Here is a 19,636-nt window from a genome sequence, read left to right as displayed (position 1 = left end):
CTCAAGGAGTCTATAGTCTCCTATTCCCTTGTATCCACGAGATGCGTCTGTATAATATTCGTCGTCTAAACAAAGAAGGCCCAAGACGCATCTCTCCATTGCTACGTCTCGCTGTTGTTGTATAACTCTTTTCATCACAGCATTGAAAGAGTCTTGGTATTGTTGGTTATCCCGGAGACTGGATTAAAATCAGGGATCTTGGAAACTATGAAGGCACAGTCATACTTCAACATGTCAGATTTATCTTTTACTAATAAAAACGTTTGTAAAAAATTAAATGCTCTAGTTGCCTCTTTAAGTAACCAAAAAACGGAGGGGGGGAGGGCAACTAGGCCTCCTCCACCGCTCTCTTTTTCCCAAAATCATTCGATCAAAACTATGAGAAAGCCATTTAGCCAAAAAAGTAAATATGCAAATTTCTTTTAGATTATCATTCTGCGAAAAGCCAAAATATTAATATATTATGTCTCTAATAGGAACAGGATTCGCTTCTTATTTAATTATAACCTGAACGTCATCAACATTTACTTCACCAATTCGAAGTGGACGAGTAATATCATCAGCCACTTCTTTAGTTGCTTCTTCGAGCTATAAAAGAGAAAAACATACATATAAGACTTCATTTACATGACTAGAATAACATTTAATTATATATACCTTTGTTATTACTATCACTATTAATCATAGTAATAAAAACTGACCTTAACTCGGTGAAAAGAACAGTTTTTTAAACTCTTTAGCTAAACAACTTTAATTTCATTTTATTTTATACGGCAAACATTTTTGCACATTTATAAATACTGTTGATAAATACTGGCGATTCCAGTGAGGCGGATGCGTCGTAGAAGTGAAAAATATAGGTGGTCTAGTAACTCAGTTCTAGAGTCGGCCTGTGCTACGGCGACGCGGTGGTTGCGGCTCTGGAACGGGTGCGAGAAGCCAAAGACTGTGGTTGTAAATACGGTCCAGATTTATTCTAAGAGAATATTTAGGAATGCTGTGCAGGAACATGTAGTGACGGTCAGGTCGGTCACTGCCGAGAAGATTATAAATGACCCTACTTACCTTTGGAAGTCTCGTCCCCTTTCTGGGAAGTCTGTTTGTATAGCCCAACTGCAGTGTACAAATTTATTTCGACAGTGAGATGGCTTCGTTGCTTGATTCTATTCAAAAACCTAAGTATATTGTGATAACATCGTCTGCTATTAAGGAGGCTGTGTTGAAGCTTAGAAAGAAGAGATTCTCGGCTGGCGCCAACAGTACTTGTGCTGAGCATTTTATCACCGCAAGTAACCTCCTCTATAGCCACCTTGCATCACTTTTCAAATAGTTTTTAGCATTTGTGTCGCTCCGGACAGTTTATGCATTGCAGTGATTAGCCCAATTCGGAAAAAGTATAAACCAAAATCATCATGTTCATCAAATAGGCCAGTGACTGTGCCAAGCGTTTTCGCAAAGATATTTGAGCTTCTGATAGTTGACAACTTAAATAAAAAGTGTATTATGCTACCATTCCAGTTCGGGTTCCTGTCGGGTTTAGGTTGCTTCCATGCTCTTAGAAGTTTCTATAATATACCCAGAGATATATAAGCATCTGCAAGCACTCTGGTTCTCGGAGCATAGATGTTATGAACGCTTTTGGTTCCCTTATCCACTCGCAGGCCATATTGGAGTAACATAGCCGTGGTGTTAGTCTTGATGTAATTTTCCATTATATTATATGTATATCCATCTAAAAGTTCGTTTGAAGTTGGGATATGTGCTTTCGCATAGTGAGCTCCCTGTGTTCGTCAGAACAAAGCAAGGAGCTATCAAATCACCGATTATCTACAACAACGCGTCTCTTCCTGCGCAGATTGGCCTACCTATTCGTTGCATTTCAAAAAAGATGGATACATCGGTGCTTTGTTATGCGGACGATCTGTTAAATCCGTGCAGGTCAATAGCTAGTCTTCACCGGAGTTTTGATAGCCTACCTGATAGATATCTACAAATAGGACAAAGTATGAATGCTGCGAAGTCCCAAGTCCTCTTGTGTGGTTACATCACAACTTAATCTGGAGTGGAAAGCCCTTTCTCGAATATATAGGAGTGTGGCTCCCCCGCACATTCTATATTTGGCCCATTTTGGGACATTTTTACTGAATTTGATAGGTGAGTGTTGCGAGATTGCTATTTTAAGTACGCGAAGTTTTTCCTTCAGGTCCCTGGGTGGTTCAAGAATAGGTAAATCGTTAACCGTTTCGGTGTGGTGGAGCCGGCTAAGGCTAGGGATTTGCAGTTTCAGAAACTGAGTAACCAGTCCTCTTCTCATCGAGTGGAACGGCACACTATTTTGGATTTAGTATTTTACATACAATGGTGTTTTGGTATTTTAATACATACATACATACAAATTAATTTTCAATGTGCTTTTTAAAATATTTGGCACAGATACTCATCTTGAGCAAAATCAATTATAACGCCCAAAATTAAGGCCCTAAACGAATTTATTATGAAAAATATTTTTCCATAATCAAGCCCACGGACGAATTTTCGCAAAGTCTGGCCTATCTAGATCGTTTTTTCACACCAGAAAAAGGTAACTTACCAATTTTCAGAAAAAAAATTATAGCTTTGTTTTAGAGAAAATTTACAGATAAATAAATAAATACACGTATATACAATTATTTTCCATTTAGTAAAATAATTTTATTAATAAAAGGCAATATTCAAATATGATGTATTTGGCAAAAACTATACCAATACAGATTCATGCATTTATTAGCTAAGATTCACCTTCTCAAGGCTATAGGAATCTAATAACTTTGAATAAAATTCTTTTCAGAAAAAAGAAAAGGATGGTTTTGTGAGAGCAACAAAAACTATATCCACAAAGAATTAAAAACAAAATTCTTTACTCTAGACAGTGAAAATGAAAGAAAGGAAAAGTTAGTTAGAAACCAAAAAAGGGCAAGGAGAAATCCCACGGGGCCCTTCTTATGCATACCCAAGAGTCAAATCCGGTGGAGAAGACGAATCAGAGATTTTTTGGAGGGAGGAGTGAGAAGATAGAGGTGCTTTTAGAGCCTGTTTTTTTCTTCTACGAAACTGCTCTTTAGTTGAAACTTTCAAAAATTAGAAAATTGGCCTTTAAATACTTATTTAACTACCAAACAGAATTTCAAAATTCAGAATTTCAATGAACATTCATATACTGTAGATTTCAACATTTTAATATCTAGATTTCAATCAACATTCATATACTGTAGATTTCAACATTGTCATATGTAGATTTCAATCAACATTCATATACTGTAGATTTCTTCATATTCATATGTAGATTTCATATACTGTAGATTTCAATCAACATTCATTTGTTCATTAGAAATCAATTCATTAGAAAATCTACAGCTACAATATTATAAACGAATGCTAGGTCTGCACGCCAAAACTCACACACTTTTCATCAAGGGAGATTTGGGACTTTTCTCAATGAGAAAACATAGACAGATCCAATTAATTAAGTTTTGGCTGAAAATACTGCAATGTCCCTCCTCAAGACTCATCAGAGCAGCGTATGATGAATTACTTACCCAGGGACAAAAATCGTCATGGCCCTTCCATGTCAAAAAACTACTGGACAGCACAGGTCTATCGTATGCATGGAATGGAGGAGAGGGCCCAATCTCAGATCAAAAAGCCTTTCTGTCAGAGACCCAAATAAGGCTGGAAGACCAAGAAATTCAGAAATGGTGGAATGACCTTAACCAGTCGGAAAGCTTAAGTTCTTACTATAAGGTGAAAGAAAATTATGGTGAAGAGTTATATTTTAAATTAGGGATTCCAAAGGAATCCCTGAAGTCTTGGATGCAGGTGCGAGCAAACTGTCTCCCTCTTCACAGTATTTGGAAAAATAGGTGTCACCCGGAAATGCGGTATACTTGTCCAATTTGCGGTGATCTTGATGGGCTAGACCATTTTCTTTTCAGGTGTCAGGGGCTAAATGAGCTAAGAAGGAGCTTTCTTGGGGTGGATAGTCGTGAGCCCCTTCTTGGAACTTTGAAGTCGACGTCGAAAATAAATATAGTAGCAGTGGCAAATTTTGTCCGGAAGGGTCTTGTTATTCGAAAGTCGATTGTTACATAATTTAGTTTGTTTGTTGTTATATATGTATGTATACGGCCTGAAAAATGGCTTTAAATGCAGTCATTCATTCATTCATATACAGTAGATTTCAACATTTTCATATATAGATTTCATATACTGTAGATTTCATGTCCCAATTTTAGGGGGATTTCAACATCAGCTCCTTTCACCCTCTAAATTTTTCAAGAAGAGAAAATCGGTCATCAAATTTCAATAATATAGATTGAGAGCTATGGTGTGATTCCACTACTACGATCACTGCAGCACCAACCCGCATGATGGCAAGACAACTACGCATGCTCCTTCTCCATTCCAATCTATTAAAAGCCTCCCTTTATAGACTCTCCCAGGAAGTTCCACTTCCCTTAAATAGTTACTACGACATCCTACCACCCCAACCGAGAAAACCTGCTTTTCGTTTGGCCAATGTGATGACAAACTTCATTCTGGCTTCTTGTTCTGTTCTTCAAATATCTGAAAAAAATACTAATGAACTCCAAATACATTACCAATGCAATATACTCAGTGGGTCGTCCACGAAGTTTGTCTGCCAAATCTTCATCAAAACTCTGAATATCTTCCATTGAAACTTCTATGAAGTATTGTTTTCTTAGCTTGAAGTGATGTCTGAGCATGTCCCTGAACAAAATAGAAGTATATGTTGAAACAGAACAAAAGCAAATTATTTGTTTTTAATATAAAATATCAGATCCTTGAATAAACTAAAATTAAAAACATAGTTTAAACAAAAAAGGGCGAGAAAATACGTTGAATTGGAAGACTTTTTGTCATGTAACGCATGCATTAACGCTTCAATAAAAGTAAAAAATTTGCTAATGTAGGGGGGGGGGGGCTTGAGTACCAAAACCTCATGCGGTTAAAGACTATTTGCGCCACTTACTCAAAATAAATTCACTTATAAAAAAAAAGTTCAGTTTACATGGAATTTCAATAAAAAGTCCGAAATTTCAAAAAAAAATTAAAAACAGTCCGAATTTCAATTTGCTATTGTAAATTTCTTTACAATGACAAAAATAAGACGAAGCAAAAGCAAGTTGTTCCTATTTATTTATTTTTTTTTTTTTTAATACAAAACATCAGATCCTTGATAAATTAAAATGAAAAACGTCGTCTGAATAAAAAACTATAGGAGAGTCTATTGAAATGGAGGACTTTTGTCAGGTAACATATGTATTAATGCTGCTATAAAAGTTAAAATGAGTCCCATATGTCATTTGTAGCAAAACGCACTGCCTCACAAAAGAAGAGCAAAATAAATAAATACAAGAACTAGTTCTTTTTTACACTAACAATACAAAATCTTTAGAGACTCTTCATAATAAGTAAAGCTGCAATAATTACAAGTGACCAGGATACGAAAGACACTATGCATTTTTCCGGATATAATGTTCAATATGACAACAAAACTTGAAATACGGGATATTTAATACAAAATTTAACTTACATATCCCTTGAATTGGTTTTTGTTCAATTCATTTCCAGTTCTCAGCAACCATCACTAAAAACAAGCTCAATCAATAAGTTCAATCAAAATATTAAACATTGATGTTTTTTTCACTTGTTTTTCATGTGTCTTGAAGTTAAAATTTTCACCGAGTTCTTGACTTTCATGTAAATGCAAAGCTACCGTTTCTTGCAAGGCAGTAGGTGGTAACAGACTGAGTGCAGCTTGAAAACAGAAGATTTCTTGGCTAATGAAAAAGTAATAAAACTTCACGTCTTCGAAAGAATCCCTTTCCGAGAATTAAACACCGCAAGATTTTTCACATATTCTGGTCGCAGGAAAACAGCCCAACAGTATCACCAGGACCGTCTTAAAATCTCGTATTTAAAAAATATGAACTTTCAAGAAAACCCAGAGGGATATGCCAAAATGGGAAAATAAAGCTAAGTCTAGAGATCTTCCATCAGAATCATTATATAGACTAGGAGACAAGGGCAGCTAAATAAAAAGCATGCCTACATTCAAGGTTTTTTTTTTATCAGGTCGAGCAAGAAACTTTTCGTGCTATAAGCACAACACGATATGCTTCTCAGAATGGTAACATTAGCTTCAAATTCAGCTTTGAAGAAGTCAACCAATTTTTTTAAATTGTGCTATTATCAAGATACCATTACCTTCACAGGGAAAGAATGTATTGTTACTGTATTGTTACTATAGTTGGACAAGTCATGAGCTGCATCAGATTTCTGAAGATAAAGAAAATTCTACACTTTGCAGATAATAATGAGCTCGAGGAAAGCAACAAAATGAATAAGACGAGGCTTCTTGTTTGTTCCATGAACACTAAACTTCACCAATAGAGGACGTTCTGTCAAAGAACTTTCATGAAAAAATGGAATATTTCTTTGGTCGTCGTAGCTGCAAAATGTTTATCCAAGGAAATCCGAATTAACTTGGATATAAACCATAGGTGTTATTATTCTCCAATGGATGTCCTTGCAAAATCAGCCTGTACAGTGGGAAGATTCAGCAGCAGCGAGCAATACCCCTAGGTCCACAGGTGGTCACTAACCCATCGTCTGTTGTTAAAAAACCACCCCATCACGAAGTTTTCTTTGATAATTTCTTCACAAGCATCAATATTCTCACACTGCTTCAATTGCAAGGACTTTGTACCACAGTCACTGTACGTGAAAATCGCTTAGAGGGATCTTCCAAGAAACCATAGTTCTTGAAAAGAAGGGGCGTGGTTATTATGTCTGACAAACTATGCTCCTTAGAACCGCTTCACCAGGAAAACAAAAACGGTTTTGCTCCCCATGACTAAACCTACAGCCAGGGTCATGGCGAGAGCTTAGGATCTCCGCAGATCTACCCTAAGAAATCAACCATTTATGTAGAAGTGGCAGTAGTGAAGTAGGATCGATGGCAAGTATACAAAAAAAAAATGCACGACTAAAGTGCAGTGTTAAACTTCACTTGCTGACCCACTATGCACTACATCCCAGTCTATACCACTCTCCTCTTCACAGAAGGACTGCTAAGCCCAGCAACGGCATTACGAGCAATTCCATACATAGCTTGAATTTATATTTTATACCAGCTTTTCTTAGATGTGAGAAAAGATATGTATCCATGTCTGTTCCATCTGGACATCCATATGTCCAACAGTTCAAAGGACAACATTAACGCCCAACGTTCCCATATGGGAAGCTCTTTGATTACACCAATGGTGCAAAAAAATATTTGACACCACTAATCCTATAGTTAAAATCATATTTCACTACTCTATAGCAAGATTCGCACAATTTTACCAGCCCAGTGATTGTAGTGATTGAATTGTTGACGAGCTTAGTGATTAGCGGAAAAAAATTGACAAAATGGCATATGCCGAAACTATTGTAAAACTTAGCGATCTAAAATGCCTTTTTCAAGGACATAATCAAAAACTAATGTCAGCATCTAAAGCCTTTGGGGTGATAGTAAAAATAATTAAAACCAAGATCCCGCGAGTATCTTGAGCTCCTTGATCAAAACCTGCTCAGATAACAGTAAGTGAAGAGTCAGTTTAAACGTCAAGCTCTTTGTCTACCCGGGTAGTCTCGCAAAATCGAACAGTATCACCCAAAATTGAACAGGTGAAGACTTGCCTCAGCCAGTTGCCACTTGAAGGGCCTATAACCAATCTGAAAAGCAAGGCATTGTTAACATCTTTATAAGTCCAACTATTTAACCGGCTAACAATCCCCATTGCTTAATAGCCAAGTGAAAGCTGGACAATAAGAGCTGATGACGAACAAAAAAATCTCCACAGTTGAAACAAAAGGCCTCTGCCATATAGTGGGGATCACCTTCGCAGACCGAGTGTTGCACCATCATGGACAAGATCAAGGTCAGCAGTTCCGTTGGCTTGGTGACACTCAACGAATGTCAGCCAACCACTTCTGATAAATCACCTTTAAAGGACGAGTACACAGCACATGCACCCCAAGGCTGGTCTTACAAGAAATGTATTGATAGCTTTTAGACCTACAACGCCCACCAGCCACTCCAACTAGCACCAGACCAAGCAAAATATCGTCACTAGATTCATCGAAATTTTAGAAAAGAAGAATCGCTAATACAGCCACAAAAGATAGATGGGACCTAATTCAAGTCAATTTTTGGTTTATTGGCCAAACCAACATGATTTTAAAACAGTTCAGTTACTGAAATATAATCCCTCTCTCAACATGCCAGGCAATATCTGCATAATAGTTTCTACACAAAGTATTTACATACAAAGGATTTTACTACTTTCATTGGATGACAATGATAATTTCGTCAAATAGCCAAGCAAATTGAACTGAGATGCTGTTGTCACCTTATGCGCCATCCGGTATGGGGAAAACAAGTCTAAGTAAATAGAATAATTCAAAAACTTAGTAAATAAAACGATTTATACCTGTATTTATAAATGAATTTTCCTTCATAAAAGCCACGCAAAAATGATGAAAACTGATTCTTCACAGCTCTCATTTCAGCAGAAGTCGCCATTTTTGTAGATTATGAGAGGGTCCTTGACAAGCAAATGGGATTTTACTGCAATAAAATTATATTTTTAGATAGTGGTTTTATACACTGTTTACCACATACAACCATGGAAATTGCAACAACAAAAAAGTACCAATTTAATTCTTAAAATACCCACTACAGTTTCAAAGAATGCAAATTATCCTGTAGCCATTAATATCATACTATGATTTAAAATTTGGTTCATTGTAGAAAATGGTCAACTTCCAAAATTAATTCAAACTATTAGAACCACTTAGGTCAAGGTGCTGGGCTAGAGTCAGTTCAGTGCTAATTCAGTACTGAACTGTAAAGTGATTGGCACGCTAGGCTAGGAACCCTTTGTCTGGGGGATACGGGTTTCATTTCCAGCATGGACGGTTATTTGGTTTGGGAGGGGTCAGTGACGTGACTCTAGAAGCTCTGCCACAATCGACCAAGCTCTAAAAAAGCTTTAACCTCTATAAGGTCTAACCTGTAGAAATCTGGCGAACGTAAGCAAGAAGGGTGCGCAAAAGCACAGGATAGCTGGCCCCCCAGACCCCCATTGCACTTCCTGGCTGAAGGGCCTTGAAACAAGATCAGCACCACCAGTTTGGGCCTTGAGGGTCTAGCACAGTCATACTTACTTACTTTACATTAATTTACTGCCAATGGAGTAAGTTGACAGTTCGCATGAAGGTTCGCGTTGGAGTTGGAAAAAAAACTCTTGTAACTTTCAAATTTTAAAAACCTAACTCCCAAAGACAGCAGCTGTCCTTTGGTGGCACAGTGGATTTGACCTTAGCTTGGTAATACGGGACCCAGAGATCGAATCACGCTGCAGGGCGGACGCAGGGACCATAGTAGTCAAGAAGCGTCGTTAATTCTTAAATAAAAGACGGCAGCCTTAACACCGATTTTTTGGTAAAAACGACATATTCGCCTTTCTGATCATACCTGTACATAGGAGGGGATGTGAAAATGCTGCAGAATAACTGTCATCTTTGACCTGCATTTGTTTGCTTTTATGATCCTGGTGAAGTCTTGATCTCCTCCACTCAGACCTGAATACACCTATACTTATGGACAAATCTGGACACGGGCGACCTAGACTCATCCGAAATCCTTCCTTGGAAAAATCAAAAAATAGTGGCGAAATCCACTCACTAAAATTCTGACCATGCATTGACATTTTTAAGCTTTAAATTAAAACTTATAAAAAGCATATTTAAGAAATCGAACGTAATTTGATTCCCATTTATCTTAAATACTAAGCTTGATGCCCTCATAGCATACTAGTTTCATTCACTTTTATGATCAGTGATAACTGCAAGCTAGTAAAGAACAAACTCTAGCCCACAGTAACCAAAAGCTTAAATATGTGTTTCTGTAAAAACTGTCTAGTATGAAAAAATCCTCATTTGTAGCTAATACGGGAATGGTACCCATTATTTTGATTGATCTTAATAGTAAAGTGCTGTTTTGAAAATAAATTTAAATAATTTTGAAAAAGAGCCTTAACTTCTGGAAATTTTGTCGGATCAAAACGAAAAACACACCATTGGAATTGACTTTGTCAAAAACTCTACATAGCAAGCTTACAGCCCTTCCTCCCTTAAAAAGAAGGGAAATCACTTTAGCACTGATTAGATATGTCTTTTTTCTTCTTCACTATTAGCAGGGCCGCAAAACATCATGTAGAAATGTTTTGAGGCTCATTTGAAAGCAAGTTCCAAGACATAGCGACTTTTGCAAAAACAATAATTAATTTTTGGTCTACTATCAACCAAGGTTTGTCCTTTACTAGATTACAGCTACTGCTACAACCTAGTTCTAGGGGCTGATTTTCCTCAAATATCACGCTAAGGAATGAAATCCCAAGATTGGGAACAAATCCCAAGAAGTAGCAGTCCCCCCATTGCCCCATCAGCGTCTAATTGGGAAAAACATCAGATAAGATAATTGTTGCTGCCTTGACACAAAAGTTTCCAGTTCTAAGCTTTGAAAAGCATTTCTTATAGTACGCCATACAACCTTTAAGACAGCAACTTTGTAGTGAAAAACGTTTATTATTCCCTAAGAAAAGAGATCTGTGGTAATAAAATTCAAACAATATCCCTCTATCCCACATATATATGTTAAAAAAAAAAATTAAAGAATAAGATGGGCTTATATTCATTAAGTGTTTGGTTAGTGGTTCTCTTGATTCCATATGGCTAACAAAATGTATTATATTCTTCCACTGCCAGCATGTCATGTCTGTTCCACAACCTAGTTCTCTAGTTCTAGAACTAGTTCTACAACTAGAAACCTAGTTCTAGGGGCTGTACAGATAATTCCAACCACAATATAATAAAAAAACAAGTTTTTTCAACTGAAAGTAAAAAGCAACATTAAAACTTAAAACGACCACAGATTATTCCGTATATGAGGGTGGAGGAGACTGTCCCTTCCTTAGCCTTCCCAGAATTCAATGGGCCTTGTGTTTGAGCAGTCTTTCTTAAATAATTGTGACAAAAAGTCAAGCTCTAGTGTTAAATAGCGAGGGTTGAGGAAGGAACAGCTCCCCCTCCCCTTCCTATACAGAATAAACTCTATTCGTTTAAGTTTTAATGTTGCTCCTTACTTTCAGTTGAAAAAACTGGTCTTTTTGTGTTGAATTTCTGACCATCTTACAAATTAGCTAGGAAATCCCCTTCCCTCTCCCTCCCCTGTGCAAAATATTCCCTGAAAAATTACCCTCAGAGACTTTCCTCCCCACAAAAAAAATCTACCAGTGGAAAATCCTGCCTACCCAAAAAATTCCATTAATTTCCCAATAACAAATACTATATGTGAACAATGGGCAAATTGCTCAACTTACAGCCCTATCCCTCAGGAATATGGGGTCCATATCATACCCAAAGGCATAGTTATTGGACTTTTAAACTATGCTGAATCCAATGGCTATCTCAAAATTTTGATGGGATATCTTTTGGGGGGAAAAGGAGGTGTGGAATGCAGCTAGTTGCCCTCGAATCTTCTTGGTCATTTAAGAACAGCACTAGAAGTTTTGGTTTATAACCAAATGAACCCTATCCTAATCTTATAGGATCACTGGTTTGGCATGGTTACCCCTGGGAAAAAACAAACATGCATCTGCAATCTTTCTTCTGACAAAAATAAGGCAAAATTCCACATTTTTGCATATAGGAGGTAGAGACCTCAACAGTGGGGTTTTCTGATATTCTGAATATGACAGTGTGATTTTCGTTGAGATTACCAGACTTTTTGGGGGTGTTCCCTCCTTTTTTCAAAAATCAAGAAAACTTTCTCAGGCTTGCAGCTTTTGATGGGAAGTAATTGTTCAATTTTTGACAAATAAATGCAAGAATGATTGCAGACAATACTGAGACAGGGAGTGATATCATTTGAATATTGAATGCAATTGTAAAGAATCTCAGAAGTTTAAACTGAACTTTTACAAAGAAATAGAGACCAATTTTGTTTCAGCAACCTATCCATCTTTTGATATTAGCTTCAACTTTGCTACAGTTAACATTGACAAAAGCAATGTTAAACTAAACAAACAAAAAATGAATGTCTTTTTTAAAGCAGTGTTGTCATGAAAAGTTGGGACTAGATTTAATCATAGGCAGCACATTAGTCCCAAATCAATCTGATAAAAATTATAAAATGTCCATTTTATTCAGCATAGTTGAAAAGTCAAATAGCTGCGCCTCTAGGGATGACAAAATCCCACAGCCCTTGTGGCCAGGGTTGTAAGTTATGTATTTCTCTGTTGATTGCATATAATATTTCTTATTCAGAAAGGGAACATGTTCGATCCTTGGTGTTCAAACAGACAAAGGGTATTGAGATTAAACATTCAGAAAATTTTTAAGGGAGTTTTGAACTCAATCAAAACACACTATGAGTATGCAGGTTGTCAAAGGGTGCATCAACAATATCTTAGGAGCAGCTTAGAGTATTAAGTTGAAACTTACAGGGTTTTTTTAGGGTGATTTTGAACTAATCAAGTTATTATGTGCATACTACTACTGCTGCTACTATTACTACTACTAAATCTAAGGCTAAAGACATTAAGGCAAAAAATTAAGGGAATATTAAGGGATAAGTTTGAACTAAACTAAAGTATACTTTGTGCATGCAGGATGGCAAAAGGGCATACCAGGTATATCTTAAGAATGGCTTAAAGTAAAGTTGAAATTTAAAAGGCATGTTGAGGGAGATGATCAGCTAACCAGAAGGCAGCATGTGCTTGCTACTGCTGCAACTACTATCATTTTTGCTACTAATACTACTACTAAAGCAAAGGATTCCAAATCATTACAAATTACTGTTTTTATTGCATCTTTCTTTGGTGGAGTTCTAGAAGATGATTTTGGAGAGTAGTAGAGTTAGGGGAATGAAATCTTTCAGGAATAGACCCAGGTCCTCAATTTATATCCTTAGAAGATATTTTTAAGTGTCTACCTCCACCCCTTTCTTCTTCAAGACCAACTGAACTTTGATGACCTCAGAAAAACTTTGTTTTATAAAATGAAACTTTTTTTTAATCAGCTTAGATCAACAAAAGAAATGAGACCTAAGGAAAGTAGGCAATATAATCAAAAAATATAAATCAAATGGTAAAACAAGAAATCCACTTTGTTTGGTGCAGCATTCTTATTGTGTAGTGTGTAATGTATTTATTTCATTTATTTTGTAGGTAGCCTGGGTCAATAAACCATTCTAATAGACAAACATTACATGGTGTCAGAAGTGGGATCTTATGGATGTCCTACAGCCATCAGTCAACTGGGAACAAAGCTCCCTAGCAGAGGAATGGGACCATTTCCAAGAGCCTGCCCAACTCATGTTTGCAGGCAAAACAGAGAAAGATCTCTGTGTCCACCAACTTGTCTGGGCTGGAGCAAAATGATGCACAATTTTCAACACCTTCACCATTGCAGACAAGGAACAAAACAAAATTGAATGGTACCTTGAGAAATTTAAGGCATACACTTCACCACAGAAGAAAACAGTTTTTGCACAATACCTGTTCCAAAAGCAAGACCAGGCCCAAGGAGAGAGCATAGAGAAATATATTACTGACATCAAGACATGTCTCTACTGTCACCATGAAACCATGTCTCTACTTTGACTCAAACAAAATGGTACAAAATTGAATAGTGTGCAGAATACCAAGCCAAAACGTAAGCAAGAAGCTCTTGGCTGAGTGTGATGAACTTATGTTTGAAAAAGCAATCATTATTCACAGAGCCCAAAAAGTGACCCAGGCACAGCATAAAACATTCAGCAACACTCAACAAAGGGCAAGTTATGCTCTATATGTAAAAAGCTCAACTATTTTGCACAAGTCTGTCAAAGTGATTGCATATTGTTTCTTTGTCATTATTAGAGAAGCACGTCCATTTTTTTGCTTTCTAAAATCCTCCTCCAACAAGACTAAAAATGCATAAAGTGGGCAGGGTTTTGAAGCCAGGGGAAATGTTGGAATTGGACAATATGAATGAGTAATGACATAAAAACAATATGCAATCATCAGAATCTAGCTATATGCAGTAATAAAAAAAAATCCCCAAAAAACTAAAATATCCTGCCTTCAAACTTTTAACACCACATATTCTTCCCTTGACTACCTGCAATTTCAGGTGAAAATAAGGTTGCAGTGATAAAACATCATGAAGATAAAAAACAAGACTTAACCAATCAGCAAAACGTAGGTCATAAACATCAACTAACAATTCAACCAATCAGAATATAAACCTTGCCCTACTGCCTGCAGGGCTCATGGAATAATTTGCTTTGCTCTATATGCAATGTTACTATATGCAAAATCAGACATTTGTTTTGTTCAAACAGCTGACTAGTTTAAACTTGAAAGCAAAAGTGAACAATTTTGGATATTCACATTAATGGATGAATAATTTTTTTAATTATCTTTTGACTTCCTACTATACAGAAATTACCAGTGACAACTGGAATTAGTATTTAAAATATAATTTCATTCATATTGTACAACCCTAACTTTCCCCTTGGCTTCAAAACCCTGTGCACTTTATACATTTTTAGTTTGCTTCATGGAGGAGGAGGGTCAACCAGAGATGGATGTGCTTCTACAATTAGCATTTCTAAGTACTATAGTATGGAAACTATGCTGCTTTGCAACATAGTTTCCAGTTTTGACTGCTTGTGATGAAACTAAACAATTACTATCCATTGACTTTTGAATAAAAAACAAGTTGACATCAATCCATGGATAACTGGTTGAAAAGGTCCAAAGACATGCAACTAAGTTAACTTGTACCTTAATTATTTACTAGACCAGAGGTGGATGGAGGCACCAGAATTGCAAAGCTTTGAATGGAACCAATCTAACCTTATCAGTCTAATAATAACCATATTATCTATGGTGTTGATAAAGTAAACCCAAACTCAGATTTCAATTTTAAAGGCATCAGGCAGCACACTAGTATGCACATAAAATTTACCTAGGAGCATTTAATTTTTTAGTTGGATCCCTTTATGAGGTAATTGTTTAGTTTCATCACAAGCTGTCTAAACTGGAAACTATGCTGCAAAGCAGCATAGTTTCTATATTAAAGCACTTAGAAATGCTACTTCTTGAAGCACATCCATTTCTGGTTGACCCTCCTCCTTCATGGGGAAAACTAAGAATGTTCAAAGTGGTCTTGCTTACAGGTAACATTACCTATAGAGCAAAGCATATTAGTCCATGAGCCCCATGGGCAGTGGGGTGAGGTCTGTATTCTATATTTATTTCATAAATATGGAATGCAGACCTTGCCCTGCTGCCCATGGGGCTCATGGACTAATATGCTTTGCTCTATAGGTAATGTTACCTGTTAGCAAAATTGGACGTTTGTTTTGTTCACAAACAGCTGGCTAGTTTAAACTCAAAAGTGAAAGTGAGCCATCTTGGATATGGACATTAATGGATGTGTGAGTTTTTTAATTATCTTTTGACTTCCTACTATAGAGAAATTACCAGTGATGACTGGAATTAGTATTTAAAATATAAACTCAATCATATTGCACAACCCTAACTTTTTCCTCAGCTTCAAAACCTTGCCCACTTTACACATTTTTAGATTGCCCCATGGAGGAGGGGGGTTTAACCAGAAATGGATGCACTTCTAGAATTAGCATTTCAAAGTCCTATAGTATGGAAACTATCCTGCTTTGCAGCATAGTTTCCACTTTGTGAATAGTGTTGCTTTGTGAATTTTGTTGCAGCATAGTTTCCACTTTGTGACTTTGCAGCATAGTTTCCACTTAATTATCTTTTGACTTCCTACTATACAGAAATTACCAGTGACAACTGGAATTAGTATTTAAAATATAATTTCATTCATATTGTACAACCCTAACTTTCCAGTTCAGGGAGGGGCTGCAAGTTACAAACTTTGACCAGTGTTTACATATAGTAATAGTTATTGGGAAGTGTGCAGACGTTTTCAGGGTTTTTTTTTTGTTTGGGGTGGGGCTGAGGAGAGGGGGCTATGTTGGAGGATCTCTCCTTGGAGGAATCTGTCATGGGGGAAGAAAAATTCAATGATAAGGGCGCAGGATTCTCTAGCATTACTATAAGAAAACAATGAAAAATAAACATTAAAACGTTTTTTCAAATGAAAGGAAGAAGTAGCATTGAAACTTAAAACGAACAGAGATTATTACGCATATGAGGGGTTCTAAAAATACTTTAGCATAAAGAGCGAGGTATTTAGGAGGAGATAAATACCTTGCTCTTTATAATAAAGTATTTTTAGTAATTTCAACTATTTATTCTACGGCATTTCTGATTCAGGGGTCATTCTTAAAGAATTGGGACAAAACTTAGGATTTAGTTTAAAAGCGAGGTATTAACGAGGGTACAAACCCCCTCGTATACATAATAAAAATATAAGGTTATGAAAGTTTGTTACGTAAGTTAATTCTTAAGTTACGTATATTTTTTACTAATAAAAACGTTCGTTAAAAATTAAAAGTTCTAGTTGCCTTTTTAAGTAACCGAAAAATTGGAGGGCAACTAGGCCTCCTTCTCCACCCCTTATTTCTCAATAAAGTCTGATCAAAACTAAGAGAAAGCCATTTAGCCAAAAAAAAGAATTAATATACAAATTTCATTTTAATAATTTATGTGCGGAGAACCAAATCCAAACATGTATTAATTGAAAAAACGTTCAGAAATTAAATAAAAAAAAAAAATAATTTTTTTAGCTGAAAGTAAGGAGCGACATTAAAACTTAAAACGAACATAAATTAATCCGTATATGAAATGAGTTGTCTCCTCCGCAATCCCTCGCTCTTTACGCTAAAGTTTGACTCTTTGCCACAATTCTACTTTTTAAAACAATTAAAAGCTTTAGCGGAAAGAGCGAGGGATTGCGGAGGGGACAACTCATTTTAAAACAATTAAAAGCTTTAGCGGAAAGAGCGAGGGATTGCGGAGGGGACTACCAAAGGAAGTTCTTGGCTAAATAATTGCTTAATTTTTAGTTTTGAGACAATACAATAGTTTTGACAATTACAAATAGAAAATTTAGTTTTGAAAACAAAAGACAATAAAATGTCAATTTGGAAAAAACAATTACGCAGCACTTCAGATTGAGCATTATTTCTTGAATCATGTTCTCCCTTTATACAGAAAATTGTGTCTAGAAACAAGATAAAGAGTCTTAGAGACAAAATATTCGTTAGCTTTTGATTTAGTCAAAATGCCCTTTTTACTTTTTAAAGCTACCCTCTTAAACTTAACCTAAACCTTAGCAATTTTACTCGAATCATAGTTCAACTTAAAAATAAGAATCTAATAATTACAGAGTATTTTCAAACGTAAAATGCATCTAGTATTCAATCAGTTAAGGCAATTTAACTGAGAGGCAATCATTTAAGGCAAGTTTAGTCTTACCCATCAAAAGTTACGAACCTGAAAAACTTGCCTTTTTGAAAAAAAAGGGAAAAATTTCTAGAAGTCATAGAATCTTCATGAAAATCGCACCATCAGATTTAGTGTATCAGAGAACCTTGCTGTAGAAGTTTCTAGCTCCTATATGCAAATACGTGGAATTTTGTATTTTTGCCAGAAGAAAGATCACGGATGCGTGTTTATTTTATTTATTTATTTTTTCAAGGGTGACAGTATAAACCCATCTTGAAATATCACGAGAGGGCTTATTTATCGCGAGAGGCACTTCATATAGCAGGGGTTGTCGCATAACTTCAGAGTGGGCTAATTTAATTCAAAATCAGAAGTTCTAGTGCCCTTTTTAAGATTCTAAAGTAGAACTTTGTATTTTTGCCAGATGAAAGATCATGGATGCGTGTTTATTGTAGGCATTTTTTAAGGGAGATCGTATCAACCCAATGGTCCTAAAAAGTCACAAGAGGGCTTATTTGAACAGAAAATGTAAGTTCTAGTGCCCTTTTTAAATAACTAAAAAAAACTAGAGGGCAACTAGTCCCCCTCCCACGATCATGTTTTTCAAAAAATCTCCCGATCAAAATTTTAAAATAGCCATTTTGTTCAGCATAGTCAAAAATCTAATAACTATGTCTTTGACGATGACTTAATCCTCTAGAGTCCCTGGGGGATGGGCTGTAAGTTATGAACTTTGTCCACTGTTTACATATAGCATTGGTTATTGGGAAGTATTCAGACGTATACTGGGGGATTTTTCTGAGGAGGGGGGGGGGGTACATGGGAGGATTCCCATGATCTGGTCAGATCTGGACGATCTGACATCTTTCTCGATTCACTACCCGGAGAATTCCATATCTTCCAGATCTTCTATTTGCTTATATTCACAATCGTGGTGGTCTTACTTGAAACCTTTATCATTTAATTGTGTCAGATTCAGCTCTACTTTCATCAATAGTTCATGTGGACGACTCGTACAATCGACGACGATCATTTACCCATTACGTGCCAACTATCCTGCTCCATGGCGAGCTTTGTGCAACGTAACTCTCCCAAGTGGTTCTCAAAGTTAAATTGGGAAAATACCAATGTTCTACTTTATGTATTAACATTGTCCCAGTTATTATCATCTATTAAAGTGCCTTTCCACTTATTGCAAACATCTGTATGTACAACTTCAACTCGGATAAATATCAACTCGTATTTTCAGCAAATAGTGTTCTGTCTCAAGTCTGCCACTAAAAAGCTGTTCCCTCTGAGCGCGTACGAACGGGTACTCACAATCCCTTTTGGAAAGTTGATCCTAAAGTGAAGATGGCTAAACAAAAAGATAAGTTCTGGCTCCGTATGTGGATAGCCTGTGATCGTCCTCCTTCTGGTTCAGTAGATCAAATAAAACAGAAAACCAAACGAGAGTACAAATATTCCCTGCGTAGAGTGAGACTGAATGCCTGTGATAGTCCTTGTGACATGAAATCCTGGGATCGTGTTATGAACAGTGTAAAGTGTTCACCTCCAATTAATTCGTCTCTTCGGCTATGTGACTTTGTTTCTCCTTATAAGAATATTTTGCTTTCATTTAATGTTAATCTCCAAAATCATTTTACCAAGCTTGTCAATTCAATCCTCCCAACTCGTATCAACCAATCTCAAGTGTTATCGGTGGAATCTGGTGTTATATTCCGAGCTCTTAAGCAAGTGAATAAGTCTGAGTATCTCGATAGTGATGGTCTTTGCTTCAAGTTTGTTGCTTATGATTGTCCTGAACTGCTGAAGCATTTGCTGTTATTGTTTCAGATGTGTTTGACATAGTCCATTGTGCCACATAGTTTTTTGTCCTGGTGTATATATCTCCCATAGTTAAGAGGGGTAAGAACCCCAGTGCTTGCTCTAATTACCGTCCTATCACTGTCTTGTTAGTAAGCTATTTGAATATGTACTGCTACCGGCCCTTAACTCCAAGTACAATTTTACGCCCTTCCAGCTTGGTTTTAGAAAAGGTGTGGGCTGCGATCAAGCTCACCATATTATGGGTCGGCTAACGAAACAAGCTGTTGCTCAAA

The 19,636-nt window shown here is 36.5% G+C and overlaps 1 protein-coding gene across 1 annotated transcript in view; it reads right to left on the bottom strand.

Moving 5' to 3' along the window:
- Positions 1 to 442: 442 nt before the first annotated feature.
- Positions 443 to 19,636, bottom strand: part of LOC136041747 (DNA replication licensing factor mcm5-like) — a 35,572-nt gene continuing 16,378 nt past the window's right edge. Inside the window, exons 2-4 of the mRNA XM_065726501.1 lie at positions 8,538 to 8,674; positions 4,638 to 4,767; positions 443 to 588 (exon numbers count right to left, since the gene is read on the bottom strand). Coding sequence (XP_065582573.1) covers positions 493 to 588; positions 4,638 to 4,767; positions 8,538 to 8,629 — 318 coding nt within the window. The 5' untranslated portion in view covers positions 8,630 to 8,674 and the 3' untranslated portion in view covers positions 443 to 492. The remainder of the gene's footprint in view (positions 589 to 4,637; positions 4,768 to 8,537; positions 8,675 to 19,636) is intronic.

Source organism: Artemia franciscana, unplaced genomic scaffold, assembly GCF_032884065.1.
Source record: "Artemia franciscana unplaced genomic scaffold, ASM3288406v1 PGA_scaffold_36, whole genome shotgun sequence".
NCBI lineage: Eukaryota > Metazoa > Arthropoda > Branchiopoda > Anostraca > Artemiidae > Artemia > Artemia franciscana.
The sequence above is the reverse complement of the archived record's forward strand: the minus strand, read 5'-3'. Positions and strand labels throughout refer to the sequence as shown.